At 43.1% G+C, this 19,635-nt stretch overlaps 4 protein-coding genes and 1 long non-coding RNA gene across 9 annotated transcripts; 3 read left to right on the plus strand and 2 right to left on the minus strand.

Annotated features, from left to right (window-relative positions):
* Nucleotides 1-2,854: 2,854 nt before the first annotated feature.
* LOC142969145 (uncharacterized) lies at nucleotides 2,855-3,677 on the plus strand. Its single transcript, XR_012959086.1, has 2 exons — nucleotides 2,855-2,924; nucleotides 3,024-3,677. It is a non-coding gene; the product is annotated as an uncharacterized LOC142969145 (long non-coding RNA).
* A 648-nt stretch (nucleotides 3,678-4,325) lies between these two features.
* On the minus strand, nucleotides 4,326-5,623 carry LOC142969672 (uncharacterized). The gene is made up of 2 exons (XM_076109676.1): nucleotides 5,555-5,623; nucleotides 4,326-5,508 (listed from the first exon to the last, which is right to left on the minus strand). The coding sequence occupies exons 1-2, from the start codon at nucleotides 5,621-5,623 to the stop codon at nucleotides 4,459-4,461; spliced, it is 1,119 nt and encodes a 372-aa protein (XP_075965791.1). The 3' UTR covers nucleotides 4,326-4,458.
* A 1,405-nt stretch (nucleotides 5,624-7,028) lies between these two features.
* Nucleotides 7,029-11,215, plus strand: upp1 (uridine phosphorylase 1). 4 transcript variants are annotated; one of them, XM_076108807.1, is made up of 8 exons: nucleotides 7,029-7,173; nucleotides 7,462-7,503; nucleotides 8,111-8,222; nucleotides 8,339-8,497; nucleotides 8,619-8,733; nucleotides 9,571-9,780; nucleotides 9,883-10,029; nucleotides 10,141-11,215. In XM_076108807.1, the coding sequence occupies exons 2-8, from the start codon at nucleotides 7,466-7,468 to the stop codon at nucleotides 10,287-10,289; spliced, it is 930 nt and encodes a 309-aa protein (XP_075964922.1). In that variant the 5' UTR covers nucleotides 7,029-7,173; nucleotides 7,462-7,465; the 3' UTR covers nucleotides 10,290-11,215. The 4 variants fall into 4 exon arrangements, with proteins under 4 accessions (XP_075964922.1, XP_075964923.1, XP_075964921.1 ...); XM_076108808.1 differs by lacking the exon at nucleotides 7,029-7,173 and adding an exon at nucleotides 7,335-7,354; XM_076108806.1 differs by lacking the exon at nucleotides 7,029-7,173 and adding an exon at nucleotides 7,356-7,377.
* A 141-nt stretch (nucleotides 11,216-11,356) lies between these two features.
* stmn2a (stathmin 2a) lies at nucleotides 11,357-16,319 on the plus strand. Of its 2 annotated transcripts, XM_076108812.1 has the most exons (5): nucleotides 11,357-12,314; nucleotides 14,042-14,137; nucleotides 14,317-14,489; nucleotides 14,607-14,798; nucleotides 14,967-16,319. In XM_076108812.1, exons 1-5 carry the CDS (start codon nucleotides 12,296-12,298, stop codon nucleotides 15,024-15,026), a joined length of 540 nt encoding a protein of 179 aa, XP_075964927.1. In that variant the 5' UTR covers nucleotides 11,357-12,295; the 3' UTR covers nucleotides 15,027-16,319. The 2 variants fall into 2 exon arrangements, with proteins under 2 accessions (XP_075964927.1, XP_075964926.1); XM_076108811.1 differs by lacking the exon at nucleotides 11,357-12,314 and having other exon boundaries at nucleotides 12,352-14,137.
* A 1,131-nt stretch (nucleotides 16,320-17,450) lies between these two features.
* LOC142969227 (hairy/enhancer-of-split related with YRPW motif protein 1-like) lies at nucleotides 17,451-19,568 on the minus strand. Its single transcript, XM_076108999.1, has 5 exons — nucleotides 19,371-19,568; nucleotides 19,120-19,192; nucleotides 18,918-19,001; nucleotides 18,715-18,796; nucleotides 17,451-18,592 (listed from the first exon to the last, which is right to left on the minus strand). The coding sequence occupies exons 1-5, from the start codon at nucleotides 19,454-19,456 to the stop codon at nucleotides 17,991-17,993; spliced, it is 927 nt and encodes a 308-aa protein (XP_075965114.1). The 5' UTR covers nucleotides 19,457-19,568; the 3' UTR covers nucleotides 17,451-17,990.
* Nucleotides 19,569-19,635: the final 67 nt, after the last annotated feature.

Below are 19,635 nucleotides of genomic sequence, written 5' to 3' on the forward strand. Positions count from 1 at the left end.
CACAGTGGCCTCAAAGGAAGCATCGGCTGTGTGTTTAAATGGTTTATTGTAAGGCAAACTGTGAACAAAGGGATCTGCAAACAGGAGATGAAGCGCCTTCATGTTGTCTTAAATGAAGTATACTAAGGCTCGAAGGATGACCTGTTTTTATTTGTGTTCTCCTTTGTGTATTCTTGTTAGCTAAGCAGATAACAGGAAGCTGTCTGAGCATAAATGTCCATGCATTGTGACTGTTTAGGCAGAGCACTCTCACAGATCACTGCAATGTGTCTGTGAGACTGTTCTCTTTGCTTGCATGCAAATAAATTGACTTTACAAACTTTGATCGTTCATCAAGACTCTGTTTACTTTATATTGATTGAAAACCTTCACTTTCTTCTCCCGACTAGTCATAAGAAATATTCCACAACAAACTTGGTGTTGTCGGCAGGGTTCGCTGACCGTCCATCATGCTCCAGGGGGACCGTCTGGAGAAAAGGCCTTTCCAGGTTCAATAACTGACGTTTCCTGTCTCAATACCTCCTTAGACAAGAGAAGAGAGAGCCGGCGGAAACCGAGGAGTTTCTGATTGACGGCACGCAAATTCAACGACAAAGAATTAATTTCTACAATATCGGGTAAGGAAGTTAAAATTCCAATTGTAAAAGTAATTGTAAAATTATACTAAGATCGTATAATTTAACAGACACAGATGAATGATCAAGTAGTCATTATTATTTGGGTAACACAATTGTTTTTGACGTTTGTGGTTTTGTTTTACGAATGGTTCATGTAAACTCCTTTTTCGTTTTCTGACGTATCACTATTACACGCTTTTACGTAGGAGACAGGATTGTGTTATACGGTGATGATTTAACTCAGAATAAAAACATTTTGAGATCGTAACACAGATCGCTTGACTACAATTGTTATAGGTTTGATGTAAGATCGTTGTTAAATTATCCAATACGTGAATTCTACTAACGAAACTGATAGGATAAGAATCGTGAACTTCAAATAAGGTTTTTGCAATAGCTTTTTCCTTCGGTAAAGAAACTTACGCTTTGTAGTGACGACTATATTGTTTTTTAAGATAACGTTAACGTGTCCACGCCTGAAAGATGGGTGGTAAGCAGAGTAAAAGCACGGAACCCTCGGGTCTCATTTTGTCAATCAGGCCATTACAGAACTAAGCGCATACTTGGGTATCGACTTAAGAACACACTGTGCTTACCATCCAGCCAGTGGTGGCGCTGTGGAACGAGAAAATGGTACACTTAAGACCAAGTTAGTAAAATGTTGTGCTGACACAGGTCTGCCTTGGACAAAAGCTCTGCCTCTAGTTCTGATGTACATGAGAATGAGAAAACGAACACGAAGCAATCTGAGTCCTTTTGAGATACTGTTTGGTTTTCCTCCTCATGTAGGAACTGAAGCACCAGGGGCGCCACTTCCCTCAACCGCCTTATGCGAACATGAAATGTTAACATATTGTGCACAATTGTCCTCTGCTTTATCTAACATAAGACAACAGGTGATTGCCGCTCTCCCGAGGCCAGCTGAAGGACCTCTCCACAAGCTGAAACCTGGTGATTTCGTGGTGGTGAAAGACTTCAGAAGGAAGCACTGGAACTCACGACGCTGGCTGGGTCCATTTCAGGTCCTCCTCGTCACTCGGACGGCTGTGAAAGTAGCTGAGAGGGCAACTTGGGTCCACGCGTCCCACTGCAAGAAGGTTCCAGAACCAGGAGACGCACCAACTGAAGCTACAGGTGAGCTCGCACCTACAACAAGTGTCAGCCAACAGGCACCACCGAGGGAGGAAGGACAGACGGAGCCACCAACAGAGGAGATGCAGTGATCACGGACGGAATCACAACGGGCAGTTGACTGACAGACGCTTGCGTGATCTGTGTTATCTGCCGCCATTATCCTATGTGCTTTCTTTGTATTTGTACTTTGCGTAATCCCACTGCTCAGACACATGATCTCTCAGCTCTTCGACAAACGGATGACTATGTATACTCGTGTGGCAACTAACGACCAACTACTTGACCTGTTCCCTATTACTGACTGTGCGGACAACTTCGACAGCGACACTGACTCCTATGATGATTTTGATGCTCAGGTCTAAAGACAGTTTTTTTTGGTTTTTATCTTTTTATTCTTTTGTGTTTATTGTATTGTATTGCTGGCTTAAAACAACCAGAGATCCTTTATCTCACAAAAACTGTTTTTCTTCAGACATCTCACATGATGATGTATTTTAAAATTATATTTTGGGGTAATACTTCTGTTGTTATTGAAATGTCCTTATAACATATTTTTACTATATTGTGTGATTACTGTATAATCAAAAGAGTGGAATGTAATGGGAAAATATGTCATAGTCTCATGTGAAGGTTTAAAGAATGTAAGTCCTGAAAGTGCAGACACCAAACTGTAGTTTCAGTAGATGATTTTAATTAGTTTAGTATCCAGGTGTCTTGTTATCTGTTATCTTGTGCACTGTTTCTTTCTTCGTAAGACAGAGACACAGAGAGGCCTTGACTAACAGAGATCCTCTGTTTGAAATACTTTTTACTTCCTTGATGACGCATTATCTGAAGTTGTAAATGCATAACCTTTGCATGCATATATGATGTGTCAGGGTGGGTGGAGTCAACGATGTCCTCAACACATACATATCAGTCATTGTCTGGACTTATTGAGAAAATACTTTTTATTACACTTCAAATATCCATTTATTAGATATTTTCTCGATTCAAATGTATGAGTTTTAATTTGAAATATCTCCTAATTAGGACAGTAAAAATGTCAAATTTTCAGTGTGGGTGGAGTCAACGATGTCCTCAACCATAGACGTGTGTTAGTTAATATTGGAGACACTTTCTTTGTGGACTGTCCCTGTAGCCCAACGTCATAAAATAGAGGACATTTCACATGTAAACTACACGTGTATTTTCCGTATTTTTCTTACTGTCCGTAGTACTACGGACAGCGAGTGGGGCTGTACACATTTTAAATACTTGTTTTATTTACAGATGTCCAGCTTGAAAATATGGCAGACCTCCTGAACCGGCTCCTGTGTGGCTTTGAAAATGACATTTAAAGAAGGAGAAGGAGATTATGGTTTTATATAATGAACATTGTTTATATTGATATTAAGTATTTAGTTGCTACATATTGATCTGACAGCATTTTTTAGGTGACTATTTGAAGACGTTGATTCAACGTTCACGTTTAGACCAGATATCAACATGATGTCCAATACTGGCTTTCAACTGATAAATGTGGATGTGGTTTCTTAGTAAGCCTCTATATCATGATATATTATTATTAGCACAATGTAGAGGACGAAAAATTATAGTATTGCAAATCATGTTTAAATCTGGTCTAAGCGTGAACGTTTAATCAACGTCTACAAATAGTCGGCAAAAAAACTTTCACTTTTGAACCAATTCTGAACGTCTTTTCAACGTTGGGCGTAGACGTCTTTTAAACGTCTATTCAACGGAAAAATGCTCACTGGGTTGTTTTATCTACAGATGTCCAGCTTGAAAATATGGCAGACCTCCTGAACCGGCTCCTGTGTGGCTTTGAAAACGACATTTAAAGAAGGAGAAGGAGATTATGGTTTTATATAATGAACATTGTTTATATTGATATTGTGCTTTAATAAATACAAATGAACTGCTGCCTGTGTCACTTGGTCTTTTGTCCTGTAAGTGGAAACTGTTGATGTGTTACTAACATTAAGTATTTAGTTGCTACATATTGATCTGACAGCATTTTTTAGGCGACTATTTGAAGACGTTGATTCAACGTTCAAGTTTAGACCAGATATCAACGTGATGTCCAATACTGGCTTTCAACTGATAAATGTGGATGTGGTTTCTTAGTAAGCCTCTATATCATGATATATTATTATTAGCACAATGTAGAGGACGAAAATTATAGTATTGCAAATCACGTTTAAATCTGGTCTAAGCGTGAACGTTTAATCAACATCTACAAATAGTCGGCGAAAAAACTTTCACTTTTGAACCAATTCTGAACGTCTTTTCAACGTTGGGCGTAGACGTCTTTTAAACGTCTATTCAAGGAAAAATGCTCACTGGGCGGAGATCTGAGTGTCTGCTGACTTGACCCCAGTGACGGCTGACTCCCTCTCAACTCCGGAACACAGAAGTACACACACACACACTGACTCAGTACGCACACATTTGCTGCAACACACACACGCTTCCTCGCACGCACACTGCAGAACAACAATCCATACTCCTCAGTGTCATTTTCACACTTAGAGCAACAACAAGTGAATGAATCTACACCACAACCACACACTTATTCAATGTTTTTATCAGAGTCATACAAAAATATGCCAACTACAAAGGTTATTGTGGAAGGGAAAGAATTAACATTTTTAGTAGATTCTGGGGCTACTCACTCTGTAATTCAACAGAAACATTTTCCTCATCAAAAGATGAGTGGGCGTTTTGTATATTCACAGGGGGCCTCTGGGGTAACTGTAACTGAAAAATTTACTGTACCTATGACGAGTGTACACTCCGACCAGACTGACCACGATCCTGACATTAAAGGGACTGGAGGTCGCTGCGGTTCGGAGACGCCGGCGGCCGGGACTGGAGGTCGCTGCGGTTCGGAGACGGCGGCGGCCGGGACTGGAGGTCGCTGCGGTTCGGAGACGGCGGCGGCCGGGACTGGAGGTCGCTGCGGTACGGAGACGGCGGCGGCCGGGACTGGAGGTCGCTGCGGGGCTGAGGCGGCCGGGACTGGAGCTGGCTGCAGGGCTGAGGCGGCCGGGACTGGAGCTGGCTGCGGGGCTGAGACGGCCGGGACTGGAGCTGGCTGCGGGGCTGAGGCGGCCGGGACTGGAGCTGGCTGCGGGGCTGAGGCGGCAGGAACAGGAGCTGGCTGCGGCGCAGAGGCGGCAGGAACAGGAGCTGGCTGCGGCGCAGAGGCGGCAGGAACAGGAGCTGGCTGCGGCGCAGAGGCGGCAGGAACAGGGACTAGAGTTCGCTGCGGCTCCGAGGCAGCAGCTGGATACGGTGACGGCCGGAATGCTGTCCAAATACGGGGAGCCGGATTTGGCCGGACCACAGAGTGTTCCCCTACACTTGCTTGGCCCCGTCTCCGGCTGAGAAGGTGCTTAGCCAGATGATCCGAGTCCACCGGAGGGTCGAAAACCCTCCTCAGATCCTCCACAAAGTCCACGAAAAGCACAGCATTTGGCCGATCAAAACCCAATGTTCTCACGGCCCAGTCCAAAGCAGTAATCCAATCCCCGCAGTAATCCAACCACGTAGGAGACCTTGGACCCGTCCGAGTCAAAAGTCTGAGGCTGACGGTCAAATACCCGTTGGCATCGCAACAGGAAGCCCTGGCACTTCCCCAGTGTTCCGTCGTAGGGATCCGGAGCCGGCACGGGGGATTCCCAGACCGGCGGAGGGAGGACAGGAGGGAATAGTGCGGGTGCTGGAACTGGTGGAGACTTGACTGTCCGGGCTAGTTCCTGCATGAAACAGCGAATCCAAGAAACTTCAGCAGCGACAGTTCTCATCTCCTCCAGCAGACTGTTAGGCCTGTACGGCGTAGCTGCTCCTGTGGTTGCTGGGTCCATTATGGTCAGGTCGTTCTGTCACGGGAGTTCACGGATAGGACCCAAACGCAAGACCACAGGAGACAGAGTATGGTGAAACAGACTTTATTTAGCCAGAGTAGAGAGGACAGAAAGGTGTGTGAAGGTGTGGAGCCCGAGGTCCGACACCAGAGAGTAGGCAGATCGACGATGTGAGTCCCGTGGCTCGACACCGGAGGGCTGGTAGCTCGACGGTGTGATGTCCCGTGGCTCGACACCGGAGGGCTGGTAGCTTGACGGCGTGATGTCCCGTGGCTCGATACCAGAGAGTAGGCAGATCGACGGTGTGAGTCCCGTGGCTCGACACTGGAGAGCTGGCAGCTTGACGGCGTGTGTAGTCCGCTAACACAACGGAGGGCAGAGCGGCGGTGAGTAGTCCGTTAACACAGAGGGCACGGGGGATTCCCGGACCGACGGACACCGGAGGCAGGCGCTCGAGGGAGTAGCTGCAACAGGGTTGAAGCGGGTGAAAGACGGTTAAAGACGGTACGACCTGACAACCCCAGACTGCAGGACCAGAGTTTATAAATTGCCAGGGGAATCGTTAGTGGGACCTGAGTCTGGTGTGTCAGGCTGCAGGAGGGAATTGGCTGGAGTGGCTGCAGCTGTGTGGCAATGGGAGGTGTCTGGTCTGACAGGGATCCTGACAATCACAGAAAGAACTGTTTGATGTTCCAGATTCAGCTCCACACATCTCGCTGTCAAAAGGACGCGAGGATCAGTGGCGGGATTTGGGTCCATTCGTTGCACAATGCGAGGCGCTTACCGACTGGGAACAGACGATGCTGCAAAAGCTGCTGCTCGACTTCCTGTCCCCACTTCCTCTGCTCTCATGTCCTCATTTGTCTCAGTTCCCTCTTCTCTTACAGCTATGTATAAATACAAATGAACTGCTGCCTGTGTCACTTGGTCTTTTGTCCTGTAAGTGGAAACTGTTGATGTGTTACTAACATTAAGTATTTAGTTGCTACATATTGATCTGACAGCATTTTTTAGGCGACTATTTGAAGACGTTGATTCAACGTTCACGTTTAGACCAGATATCAACGTGATGTCCAATACTGGCTTTCAACTGATAAATGTGGATGTGGTTTCTTAGTAAGCCTCTATATCATGATATATTATTATTAGCACAATGTAGAGGACGAAAAATTATAGTATTGCAAATCATGTTTAAATCTGGTCTAAGCGTGAACGTTTAATCAACATCTACAAACAGTCGGAGAAAAAACTTTCACTTTTGAACCAATTCTGAACGTCTTTTCAACGTTGGGTGTAGACGTCTTTTAAACGTCTATTCAACGGAAAAATGCTCACTGGGATGGGCTTGTTGTTAGTCACTTTTGTGCTGAGCCATAGTGCTCCACATCCAATCAATATTATGGGCTGGTTAGGACGCGTGTGACGTCATCGGCGTTACAACATTGAAGGCTTAAATAAAGCTCGCGTTGGACACTGTCGACCACTTGTCAAGGGCGAAATTAATTTGTCAGAAACCAAGGAACCGACAGTCGATCAGCAACACACCAAAGGTAATTGTCTATCCGTTGTTTTTTATTGTAACTTTTTGGATTAGTTGGTTTCGTTTTCAGGGAGGTGGAGCTTATCGTCTCTGTTGCCCCGGCTGTGAGTGCTGTGTGCTGCGATATGTCTGATTAATAATCTACGTCGGGGTGTTCATATTCTGTAAAATATATCTTAATTGTGTTTAAGGTTAGGCTAATTCCTCACTTCATGTAAGGTTACGCATACACTGCCAGGTTGTAATTGTAACGTTTTGCTCTCGATCACTGAGTCGTTTTGCCCGCTTTTTCTTTCAGGAAGATGAATCCAAAGGACGACAAGAAGACCGCGTCGTGCAGGTGAAAAGTTACACTCTGTTAACCCCTAGTTCAAGCGATTGTTCAGAAATGTATAGGCCTGCATGTTGACCGAGCTGATGGAGGCTCAGATTATGCTGTAAATGTGTGAGACTGGATTTCAGGACAGGTATGTTTCTGACAGTTATATATTTTAATTATCGTACTTATGCGGTTTAGCGACGAAGCATATAGCAACTGTTGGTCCTGTAAAAGTTAATCAATTACATAGGCATTTTAAATGGCAGTAATCCATTTACAAGATACGTTGATTACAAATAGTTGAACTTAAAATCGAAAAGGCAGACACTTCTCCTTAAAGGGTCATTTCACCTGAATTTTCTCACTTAACCTTTTTACATTTTCTCACTCTGATTTATGTAGAGGATATCTACAGTCGGTTGCTTGGGTTCACCTACAGCTAAAACTAGAAATGTATAATTAATTTATAAATTAGTATGAACTAATTAATTAATTAATTAGGTTAGAATCATTTCTATGAGGGTGAAGTAAATAACAAAAATATTTTAACGACTGAATGACGTGAATTGAAATTCCGTCTGATTATCAGGCTACAACTAAACCTTTAAAATATGTTATGCCCCCTTAGCCCTGTTTTTGTGCACAACCCACACCTGGAAGAAATGAAAGATGACGTCCTCTACCACTTTGGTATTGGAACTGGAACTCACAACCTACCAGCTATGTTTGGTGATGTCAAAGTAATCATTTTTATGACATATACAAATCTATATTTAAATAATATACATATTATATAATACTATAAAAACAATGTTAAACATATATATATATATTGCTTGTGTGTGTTTTCTTTCAGTTTGTGTGTATCGGGGGCAGTCCTTGGAGAATGAAATCCTTCACTGAGTACATTGCTGCTGAGCTCAGTATGGAAGACCCCAAATCAGAGTACCCAAACATCTGTGCTGGAACGGACCGCTTTGCTATGTACAAAGTTGGCCCTGTACTGTCTGTCAGTGTATGTAAGATTATGACATACAAGTAGTATTAATTGTAATAATCTCTGTGCCTAGTGTACTTCCATTTAAAAACAACATGGGTGTTAATAGTGTGTGACTCGTCTGTGCTTTATTTTGCAGCATGGGATGGGAATCCCATCTATTGCCATAATGTTGCATGAGCTAATAAAGCTCCTCCATCACGCTCATTGCACAGATGTTACAATTGTTCGCCTTGGAACGTCAGGTGGATTAGGTAAGCTTATTGTTTCAAAATATTATATTTTTTCCCCTGAATGACTGATAATACATCTGATTATTCATGTGTTGGGTTAGCAAGGGTGCTAGTTTCCTTGTGTTCCTAACAAACAAACTTCTGTAAGAGGAAATGACTTAACTTTACTTCCTGTGTAGTCAGATGTCCTTGCCATGAGATTGGTTGGTGTGGTCACACAGTAAATGATATTTGAGTACTTGCTATTGTCCCCTGTTCTTAGTTTTACCACAAGAGAGAGCCCAAAGTCCATTAGCAGTGTCATCCAATATGACTTTGTGTATTGTTGCTATTTGCCCGTGATGGTATTTTTCCAGTTTTAAGAATAAGATTGTGTGAGAGCGAGTGGCTGGTATTGTTTTCACTTTGTTAATCTATGTAAATGCATCGTCATGCAAAATGTGGTCCTGGAGACACCTAGCGGGAACTACCACAGGAGGGGTTTTGAGTACAGGTGTGTAGTTGAGATCAAAACGAAGGCAGAGTTTGATGATGGGTGTGGTCGGAGCAAAGTCACCGGAAGGAAGTAAGGTGGTAGAATGTGAGGAAGGGGCCGTTCTAGCAGTTATGACTTTGTAATAGACTGTGCCATTGAATTACAAGTTGAACTTAAGACATATGTTAACTGAAATCCTTTAAAATAGGAGGTTTAAGAATGTCTTTGGATGGTTTTCATTTGAAAATGAACATGGTACTTATTTTACTTAATATAGGCTGTATGAGTCCAGTATGTTGTTTGAACATATATGAAAAATACTTCTTAATTTAAACTTTCTCGACTACAATTTGTTTATCTCACTTGTCATTTTTGGTGTTCAGGGCTCGAGCCTGGCACAGTTGTTGTCACCAAGCAGGCTATGGATGCCAACTTCCTGCCCAAGTTTGAGCAGGTGATCCTGGGGAAGACGGTGGTGCGCAACACTGATCTCGACCAAAGCCTGGCTGCGGAGCTGTTGCAGTGCAGCAAGGAGCTGAACCAGTTTAAGACAGTGATAGGCAACACCATGTGTACACTGGATTTCTATGAAGGTATGACTTCTGATGCATTGGTGTGTGAATCACATTTTATACAGTATTTCAGTAAATGTTCAGCTTTTGCTATGCTTTCTGTCTGTCTGGTCAACTACCCAGGCCAAGCCCGTTTGGATGGTGCCTTCTGCTCCTACACCGAAAAGGATAAACAGGATTACCTCAAAAAAGCCTGTGAAGCAGGAGTCTGCAATATTGAAATGGAGTCAACCGTTTTTGCTGCTATGTGCAAGCCGAGTGGTCTGCGAGGTAAGAAAATCCAATATCAGCATGATATGAGGACTTTGTCAGTGTCTAAAAACACAGAGTTGTCTTCACACCTCTTTGAGTGTCTTAACGTTTCTGTCTTGTTGTGTAAAGCTGCTGTGGTGTGCGTGACACTACTGGATCGGCTGAACGGGGATCAGCTGGACGTCTCTCACGAAGTTCTTCAAAGTTACCAAGAACGTCCCCAGATACTGGTTGGCCACTATATTAAGAAGCAGTTGAAGAAAAACAGCAGTTCATAGCTAACTGCAACAGCTATTACATTGTTGTGCAAGCATACATCAAATTTTTCCTACTGATCAATAGCCATACATTTTAATAGTCACTGAATTTTTTAATTTTGTACTGACTTGTATTTCTGCTTTGGCACTCTCTTAATTCATTTCTATATCGTATAGGCTTTGCCCTCTAAGAGCTGTCACTATTGGGTTTATCCCTGCATGCATGCACAGGAGTCTGCTGGCTCAGCTCCCTCTCTTCCATGCTCTCCCTCCTACCAGTTGGGAGCGCTGGAGGCTGATGATGATGCAGGTTTTTCTCCGTCCCCATCGTGGCCAGGAGCCCCGATGTAGCTCCACACCATCGTGGTGTCCAGCCACCCCACAAACAATAGCATCAGTGGCAATGGCAGGATACGGGGAACATGTGTCTCATTCCAGCTGAGCAACAGAAAGCCAACCGCCCTTTTTAGGGCCACCCACTTTTCTACTCAAGAGCAGTTTCCTCTTAGTCTGCTTATGCTCCCACTGGGCAGTTTTCAGCTTCACAATACACATTCCCTTCACAAAACAGAGGCTTGACACTGCACATGCAGCAGCAGGCACAGCCTAGTCACTTACAAGTAACGGTCCTATTTTAAAATGTGCATTGCTGACCTTAAAGAATTATCAACCACCTCCCACCCACCTCGCCCCGCAGGGATAAACCCAATAACAGCATCTCTTTGACAGCTACACCTATGCTCATAATTTAGAGTTATAAGGCACCATTTCTCTGTTTTTAATCATCAAATATGTCTTTTTTAATGCTGCCTTTTTTATACAACATGTAAAGCTTTTTATCCATAACACCTGAATCACTTCAGGACTTTTGACAAGTCTGCTTACAATGGTATTGTAACAAAATGACCTCAAACTGTCATTAAAGAAGTGTTTCACGAAAAAAAAAACTGACACTGATAAATTTGTGCCCTTATGATGGTATTGGTTGTGGTATCATCCAAAGTGTTTTTATGCAGAATGTATGTTGCAATGTACGATTAGGCTAGTGTAATGTTTCTAGACCTTTCCTTCAGAACCTAAAAACTGCAACAAATGTCAATCCATTTTTGAGAAGAATGTCCACTGAGTGTCTTAACACTAATAAATGCTCATGCAGTTTTATACTCTGACTCATTATGAGTAGCACAGGTTTGCAACATCCTACAGCTTTTTCTCGGTGGAAGAAGCACCATGTGTAAAGCAGGAGGTTTGCTGCAGTATGACCAACATCCTGACCACTGACTTTTTGACTAATGAAGTTCCTGAAGACGATCTCTATTGATTTCTATAAATTTAGCTGACACAGATATCATTCCTTCTCCTAAACTTACACACACTCAAGAACATTTGCCTCCTGTCTTCAGATCACACTGCTTATGTGTAGTTTTAATGACAATGACCAGGATTGCTGTCATGGTATTTAACTGGTGTCACTGGGTTCAACCTGAATTCCTGCAAATATCTATCTGAGATGCACACGTTATTTTGGGATGATATTTGTTAAATAACTGACTCAGGCCAACACTGACGTGAGATAACGTAAATGTTTGAATTGGACGGTCTGACTAATAGCATTTCTATTATTTGTGACAAATAGTCACAATTCACAGCAGACAGTAAAGTAGTCCGTCATGTGTATTCTTAGAATGACATAGCACATTGATGCTGCGGACTTATTTTCTCATAAATGTGGATCCAACGAAACACAAGTCGCAAGTATCCGGTCGGAAGAACACATTTATGACTTCCTGTGTCTGCGCTTTAATCGCCAGCTTTAAGTAGACTATATGGTCACATATTGCATGCTGAAAACCGCTCTGCGCGTCAGAGGACTATAGAGGAGGGTCTGCCTGCGCGCTCCCGTGCGTGCCCACCTCCTGTTCGCCATCCGATCCTACCCCGGTCTATTCGCTGACTCAGTGCCTTAAACAGCATCGCCGTTCACCTGAACAGAGCTACAGCATCCTCTGCGGAGAAATACATCAGCCATGGCCAAAACAGCAACCGGTAAGCGTGTTCAGAATGGTCATGATAAAACCATTGCATGGATGGATGGATGGATTTGAGACAGATGCTTTCTGTATAGAGCCCATGTCGGCCCGGTATTGTCTAGCTGGTCGTGTTTCTGTAAAAGTCGTGTTTCTGTAAAAGCTTCACTCAGAAATCTTATGAATTTCATTCTCTTTTGAATGATTACAGCTATAAATTGAATCCCCATGATATTTCTCTATCGACTGTGAGCCCATTGTCTCAGCTGTTCATGACAGCGACAATGTGGGCTTAAAAGCCCAGCATCCTCCGTCAGGTTACTGAAATGTCTCCTTCATTGTCCTCATCTACGTCAATGTATTGCTCCTCGTTTGCTTTGATGGCGTGTTGTGTAACGGTTCTTAATTCGATTACACGGATTGGCCCATGACAGCTTTATTTACTACGCCGCACCTGCGGTTCATGCTTACAGCGGCCCCAACATGCAGCATAATGCAGACGGACCCCACCCAAGATGCTGTGCTGCCGACCATTTAGCCGACAGCAGATCTGAGAGGGCTTCATTCGTCTGACGTTCATATTACTTTGCTCTAATGCCGTGGTTATGTTTTTTAAACGTGTTTATGTACCTAAAACGTCTCCTGAACGCGATTGTTTTATCCGATCATTTATTTGGGATTGCTCCTTTAATTCGTGTCTATAACTTTCCTTATTTCTTCCTTGCTAATGAGGCACCACCCGCTGTACTCGATATGCTGCTAATTATTTTGCAAAAAAAAAAAATACGCTATCGGCCTTTGCACAAATGCAAATTAGGCGTAGGAGCTAGCACACTGAATCTTATATTAACAGATAAGACCATAGCCTGCATTAGTCATCTCCCCTCATGGACAGTTATTGTTGTAGGCCATGCATTTTAGCACATTTGTTTTCATGGGTTTGTTTAGCCTCTGTACACATAGCGGTGCCTTAATATAAGTAACCCATTTGGTCCCTGTAAAATACAGCAGGGTGTGCAGGCTGCCTTCAATATGGTATGTATGGTGGCAGAGATGTAGCGGAGGAGACAGGTGTATGGCAGGGTGGGAGGCAGGCCAGCCCTGCAGCAAGGGGCCGCTTCACACACTGGCCTTTGCAGCAGAAGGCTTAGCAGCACTGACAATCTGTAGTCCTCTCTCAACAGCCACGTGGGCACTTTGACAAATACAGGAGAGGGCAATAGTCAGTGAGGAATCGGTGAAAGCACATCTTACCCCAGATCTAGTGTAAAAGCCAAGATCATTTATCAGCTGCATTTGACGGCTATGACGACAACACTCATCAATAAGGTAGGTTTATCTATAAGACAGATAGACGTGCTTCTTGGTGCGCATGACGGCAGGATTTGCTGAGACAACAGGAAATTGAAAATCTTGCACTGGCCTGTCTATTCTCTGACCTTAGACAGATTACAAGGGGATGTTAGAAAAGGCATTGATTCAAATGAGTCACTAATGTCTTAAGATCCAAGAAAAGAATCGTAGTGATTCATCCAATTGATTGTTAAACAACAGGGCACGTATATACATTTCAGATGCATCGGTCATGAGATGCTAATTGATTTCGCCTTTCTAATGTGTCATATCTTAATTTGGAAATATCTCAAGTATATTTATGAATTTGTGACATTGTTTGTACAGTGTTCTGTGGTTTTGCTTTCATGAGTAACATGGAGAGACTCACTAGCTATGCTTATGTTCCCACAGCATATAAAGAGAAGATGAAGGAGCTGTCCGTCTTCTCCCTCATCTGCTCCTGCTTCTACCCAGAGGGACGCAACAAGCTTGTGCGTGAGTTTGAAGGTATGGATCAGCTCAAACATTGATTTTCATTTGAAACCAACAAATTGCCCCCCATGGATGTTTTAGTTTGCCTTGTAAATACAGACGGTAGTAATAGTGACATGTTGTTGGACTGCTATATATTGTGTTATTGGACATTGATTTTGCTGGTATCATCATCATAATCGTCTGATTTACAGACATGGAGGTGAAAGCTATAAACAAGCGAGCTTCTGGCCAGGCCTTTGAGGTGATCCTCAAGCCTCTGTCTCCAGTGTCAGATGTGGCTCACAACCTCCCCTCACCCCCAAAGAGGGATATCTCCTTGGAGGACATTGAGAAGAAACTTGAGGCTGCTGAAGACCGGAGGAAGGTGTGTATTTTACCTGTGGCTTTGTGTGTTAAAAATCGAAAGTTGGATTGTATTTTAAACTATTCAAAATGAATCAGATGCTCTAATATTTTTTGTTGTTGTGCTGTGTGGTTTTAGTATCAGGAGGCCCAGGTGCTGAGGACTTTGGCAGAAAAACGAGACCATGAGAGGGACGTGTTGCTAAAGGCCATGGAAGAGAACAGCAACTTCAGCAAGATGGCCGAGGAGAAGCTCCAGATGAAGATGGAGCAGATCAAGGAGAACCGTGACGCCCATCTGGCAGCCATAATGGAGCGTCTACAGGAGAGGGTAAGAAATGCAGAGTTCTCAGTTTGTGTTTTCTATTTGAATCCACCTTTAGACCGGGTATAACCATGTTTGGGCGGCACCTAACTATTCTCTCTCTCTCTCTCTCTCTCTGTCTCTCTCTCTCTGTCTCTGTTTCTGTGTGTGTGTGTGTTGTTCTTTTGTTTTCAGGAGAGACATGCAGCTGTGGTGCGCAAGAACAAAGAGATGAGGGAAGAGCTGACAGCATGAGCCTCGCACAAATCCTGACTTCCATGGTCCATCAACGTCCCCCCTTCCTCGCCCCACCCTGACCCTCCTCAGACACCCAACAGACACCCAACCCTGAAGGCAGAGAGGTTCAAGGACCTCACCACCACATCACAACACACCACACCCCTAGTACTCACCACTATCAATATTATCAGTGGATACAAACATCATTACCACTCATCTTGAGAGTTGAATTCATTTCTTGTTTTTAGAGCAAATGTGAGAATATGGCTATTATTTTGTAAATATTTTTTTCTATCTATCTATCTGTCTATCTATCTATCTATCTATCTATCTATCTATCTATCTATCTATCATAGGTGAAGTACATACAAAGATTGTATTGTACTGCGCTGTACAATTTCAAACTTTTTGTTTGTAATTGATTAACGTTTCAGTTCTTGAAATTTGACTCGACAACCATTTTCTTGTGAAAGCCGTCGGTGTTGTGAGTTGGCTGTAGACTGACATTTGCGGTGTTTCCTGATGATGTCATGACGATGATGTTTCTGTGTCTTTGTGAAGAATGACAGTCGGTGTACCTACACCACAGACTCCCCGAGATATCAACGTATCCCCTCTGTATTTGTCTCACGCACACCCACTCATTCTTGACACGCACGCTTGGAACTTAACAATACGCCAAACTCCACAGATCCATAAAGTGTCCACCTCCTCTGAAATGAGCTTGATAATGAACTTGATATAGGTGCTTTGTTGTTATTAAGAATGTCTTTGCCCAATGGGAGCAACTGTTTATACCCTTGCAGATTCCCACTTACCCTTACAACGTCATTTCTCAATGCATTCATCTTCAGCGAAATCAAAAGCTCTGTTTCATACACGGTATTTGGGCATTAAGCTCTTGAATGTTACGACACCGTACTGGTACCATGCATATTGTTTTGGACAGTGGGATGTGCTATTGGTCCCACCTTGATATTGACAGTGTGAACATAACGTATGTCTATGTGGGTGTGTGTGTGAACGCAAATTTACCACAAGGCATCATTAGCCTCTGCTCTCTTTAGGGGATTAGATGGAGAATGGATGCAGGACGCTTTACATTCAGCCCACTGAACTAGTCTCTTTTTAATATACAGTACCACTGATATCTGCCTGCATCCTCTCTGCTGCTTGTGTTTCTCTGTGAAAGCTTTGCTGAATAAAGGTTTGAGGTTCTGTGAACATGGCATGCACCATCTAATACTTTTCTGTGCTAAAGGAGGAGGGAACATGTTAACTGACAAATAAAAGAACCAGTTATCTACACATCCTATGATACACCATCTTCCCCTAGTTGATTTTTCATTCATGTTGCAGTATAATGTTATTTATTTTGCGATATTGTACACAATTTTTGGTATCATTCAAAATATGGCCAGGCTTATTCCTTGACAGTTTGACTAGCATATGATAAACAAATAGAATGAATCCATGATCCTCCATCTGGCACCTGCTAGATAAAGTTCCTCCACTAGGTGGCAGTGGCAGATTACTTAAAGGCAAAGAAACCAAGCAGGAGCAAATGTCAATAATCCAATCTATGATACCGATTCAAAAGCAGGGGAAAAGTTCACAATATGCCGAATGCAAATAGTGAAGAAACATGAATTAATTTTATTATTGTAGATTCAGTGATTTGGTTTTTACGTTTCTTCAATCGGCTGATTGCAAATATTGAAAAAACAATCTACAATAATTAAGATAATTTGTGTTTAATTTTTTTTTTACATAAAAAGCATGATTTGGAATTTAAATAGCGTCCTCATTTAGAGGGAGCAAGGTTTGTTTTAATATATTATTAAGCCTGAGGTGCTGCATGGATGGATATAACTCAGTCATTATATGACAGTGAACCCCTAAACCTCTGTGTCACTCAGATTGTACCAGAAACCACACAGAGGAGCTGAACAGTGATTTATTGGTCCAGCTGTCTTGTGTATTGTTGTTACTTTTTAACCGCCTTCCTCCAAAGTCCCCATCCTGTTCACACTATTGTCTCCGTTTCAGACCAACCCAAGCTGGTGAGGTCAGGGCAACATTGTAAAGGATTTCCTCTGGCTCTTAATGATTTCCTGGGTATTCATAAGGGCAACAATGCTCTCAGATTTGGTTACTTACCTGGCACACAGCAAAGGAATTGCCTTTCAGTCAATAACCGGGACCTTATTATCTCGTGATTAACTTCCACAGTACTGAAACAAGAATGCACCTGCAGAATATGTCATTTGGGAAGATAAGTTCCTAATCGCTTGGAGGGAGGTTAGTCTGCTTATTATACAAAGGACTAAGTAGCAACATGGTAAACAAAAACAAAAAAAGTATTTCATTATGAAAACAAAAAAAATCCGGAGAGTTGAGTATATGCAACAGAAACAAAAACTTTGGTTTGAATCCACGTTTTATACTTTTAACTCAATTTATTGGTACAAAAATATTACAAATAGATACAAGAATGCACGTTTTCTATTCTCAAGTGGTTAGTTTTTCCAACAATGGCAAATGTAATATGCTTATTCACTTTACGTGTTCCTTTAGTGATACCACTAAAGAAGTAGACCGAATTAAAGAACTCTATATTATGTTAAATACAGACATCCATGCTCGACAAATGTAGAAGTTTCAGTATGTGGTCTACAAAATAAAACCTCTATACTTATGCTTACAGTAAATCTATTCATAACCCATATCAGTCTGCAGCCTGGAGACAGTGCATGTTAACTAAGTTAGTCAATGGATAACATTAAATCATTCAGAATTTATTTTCTTTAGAGTAATGACATACTGAGAAAAAACCTCTCCCACTTATTCTTGTATAAAATTAAATCAGTTTGCTTTGCTCCTCCGTGTTTTATTGCTATAAAAACAGAGGCAGGTTGTGCTTCCTAGTCTGTGGTGCTGGGCACAGCTCAGCTGTTGCCATCAGTCTAGTTGTTAGATTCAGAAGGCCCCAATCTCTGTGCCCCACGGCCTGTAAGGCTTTGACAGGGTGGAGGAGGGGCTCACTGTGCTGAGGGCCATCGGGGACACCAGAGGGAAAGCACCGAAGGAGAGGGGGTAGGCCGACAGCGAGGAGAGGGATGACAGGAGTGGTGGTGAAAGCTTGGATGTTGGCACAGACAGACTGAGGGCCAGCGAACCGTTGGGAGGCACCCTGAGGGTCTCTGTGGGGGGCATGACAGTGAGTCTGGATGTCCCAGACGCCTCAATGGAGGGGGAGGAAGATGTGGAGGAAGAAGAGGAGGGTGGGCTACTTTTGCTTCTGGATGCAGGTGTCCTGCCCTGGGGGTGTTGTAGGAGGAGGGGGTGGGGGAGATGAGCAGGGCCAGTCCCGTAGGCAGAGCCCCAGGCTAAGTGTTCCAGTCCAGTTTGCACCTCCCTCTGAGAGGCGTAGTTGCTGAGGTGGGACACCAAACGTATACGGAGGGGGTCTGCACCGTCCCGACCCTCAATGATGCTCAGGTAGCGAGCTGTCTCTGCCAGACACTCCCTGAAGCCCAGGCTGCGGTAATCCTTAGCAAGAGCATGAGCCTCAAAGAAACCTGTCAGGAACGAAAGCAGAGTAGACACGTGACTCACAGCATATTTATACCATTTTGGATTTGGGAAATTACAACATCCATTTATTTATTCATCATTAATAGCCAAATAAATGATATGTTACCTTTGCCACCAGATGCATGAAGCATTTTCAAATGGTCCACGGTCATTTGCAAAATTTCAGCTTTTTCCAATTTAGCAGATCCCTGCAAAGAAATTGAAAAAGAACATTTTCACTTTTAATGATTTTTTCCTATCTGGTGTCCATCTAGAAAAGGCATGTATGAGCATGCCCATGTAGAAAGGATGGAAGCATAAGCCCTTTACCTGTTTCTCAAAAGCACTTGGCACCAATCTTCTCAACTCTGACAGACTATTATTGATTCGGTCACGTCTCCGTTTCTCAATAATCTGGCAACAGGGTAAAAGAAACAATTTAGCCAAATTTAGATCATAGGTGGGAGGAGAACAGTGTTATCTATCAAACAGCAGTGCGCAACTTGGCACTGGATATAATGAGTTCACTTACCCCTCTGCGCCTCTTTCTGGCTTGAACTTGCGTGGTTGTGGAGGGTGACATCGAGCCGTGAGAATCAAGTTGACTGCAAAGTAAGACAGCAATTTGTTTTAATTGAAAAAACAACAACATATAGTTCTTCAACATTTGCAAGATAGCAAATTAGCCATAATATTAGCTGAAATATTGCAGTCAGTGTGATGAAACGTCCAAATGTGTCATAGTCCATGATATAATAATGATTGTTAAAGTATTGAACATACCCATTTTCGTCACCACTATCCTTCTCCACCTCAACATTGTCGTCCAGGTCGCTTTCCGATGAGCTGTAATTGTGGCTTCGCTTCATTTTGCTTCCAAGAATACAAGGATCAAAAGTAGTCCTTCAAGAGAAAGCTCCGCTGGTGTTCTGACAGCAGAGGGTCTGTGCAACAGTTTAAACGTCAGACCTGCCTCCTCTCTGATCATTTTCACACCGCGCAGAGGGGGGCGGGGTCCACAGAGAGATGTGGGCGGGACTTGGACATA

The sequence above is a fragment of the Anarhichas minor genome, unplaced genomic scaffold, assembly GCF_050575085.1.
Source record: "Anarhichas minor isolate MPS153535 unplaced genomic scaffold, ASM5057508v1 ptg000041l, whole genome shotgun sequence".
In the NCBI taxonomy this organism is placed as follows: Eukaryota; Metazoa; Chordata; class Actinopteri; order Perciformes; family Anarhichadidae; genus Anarhichas; species Anarhichas minor.

What these genes read in the sequence shown, in the direction of transcription:
- LOC142969672 (XM_076109676.1), bottom strand. Translation starts at nt 5,623, where the DNA reads ATGGACCCAGCAACCACAGGAGCAGCTACGCCGTACAGGCCTAACAGT. An exon ending in TGCTGGAGGAGATGAGAACT is followed by an intron (nt 5,509 to 5,554) that starts GTCGCTGCTGAA and finishes TGCAGGAACTAG; the next exon opens with CCCGGACAGTCAAGTCTCCA.
- upp1 (XM_076108806.1), top strand. An exon ending in CTATGTTTGGTGATGTCAAA is followed by an intron (nt 8,223 to 8,338) that starts GTAATCATTTTT and finishes GTTTTCTTTCAG; the next exon opens with TTTGTGTGTATCGGGGGCAG. An exon ending in CAAGCCGAGTGGTCTGCGAG is followed by an intron (nt 10,030 to 10,140) that starts GTAAGAAAATCC and finishes TGTTGTGTAAAG; the next exon opens with CTGCTGTGGTGTGCGTGACA.
- stmn2a (XM_076108811.1), top strand. Translation starts at nt 13,996, where the DNA reads ATGAGTAACATGGAGAGACTCACTAGCTATGCTTATGTTCCCACAGCA. An exon ending in GCTTGTGCGTGAGTTTGAAG is followed by an intron (nt 14,138 to 14,316) that starts GTATGGATCAGC and finishes TCTGATTTACAG; the next exon opens with ACATGGAGGTGAAAGCTATA. An exon ending in CTGCTGAAGACCGGAGGAAG is followed by an intron (nt 14,490 to 14,606) that starts GTGTGTATTTTA and finishes GTGTGGTTTTAG; the next exon opens with TATCAGGAGGCCCAGGTGCT.
- LOC142969227 (XM_076108999.1), bottom strand. Translation starts at nt 19,456, where the DNA reads ATGAAGCGAAGCCACAATTACAGCTCATCGGAAAGCGACCTGGACGAC. An exon ending in CAAGTGCTTTTGAGAAACAG is followed by an intron (nt 18,797 to 18,917) that starts GTAAAGGGCTTA and finishes ATTTCTTTGCAG; the next exon opens with GGATCTGCTAAATTGGAAAA. An exon ending in TCATGCATCTGGTGGCAAAG is followed by an intron (nt 18,593 to 18,714) that starts GTAACATATCAT and finishes CGTTCCTGACAG; the next exon opens with GTTTCTTTGAGGCTCATGCT.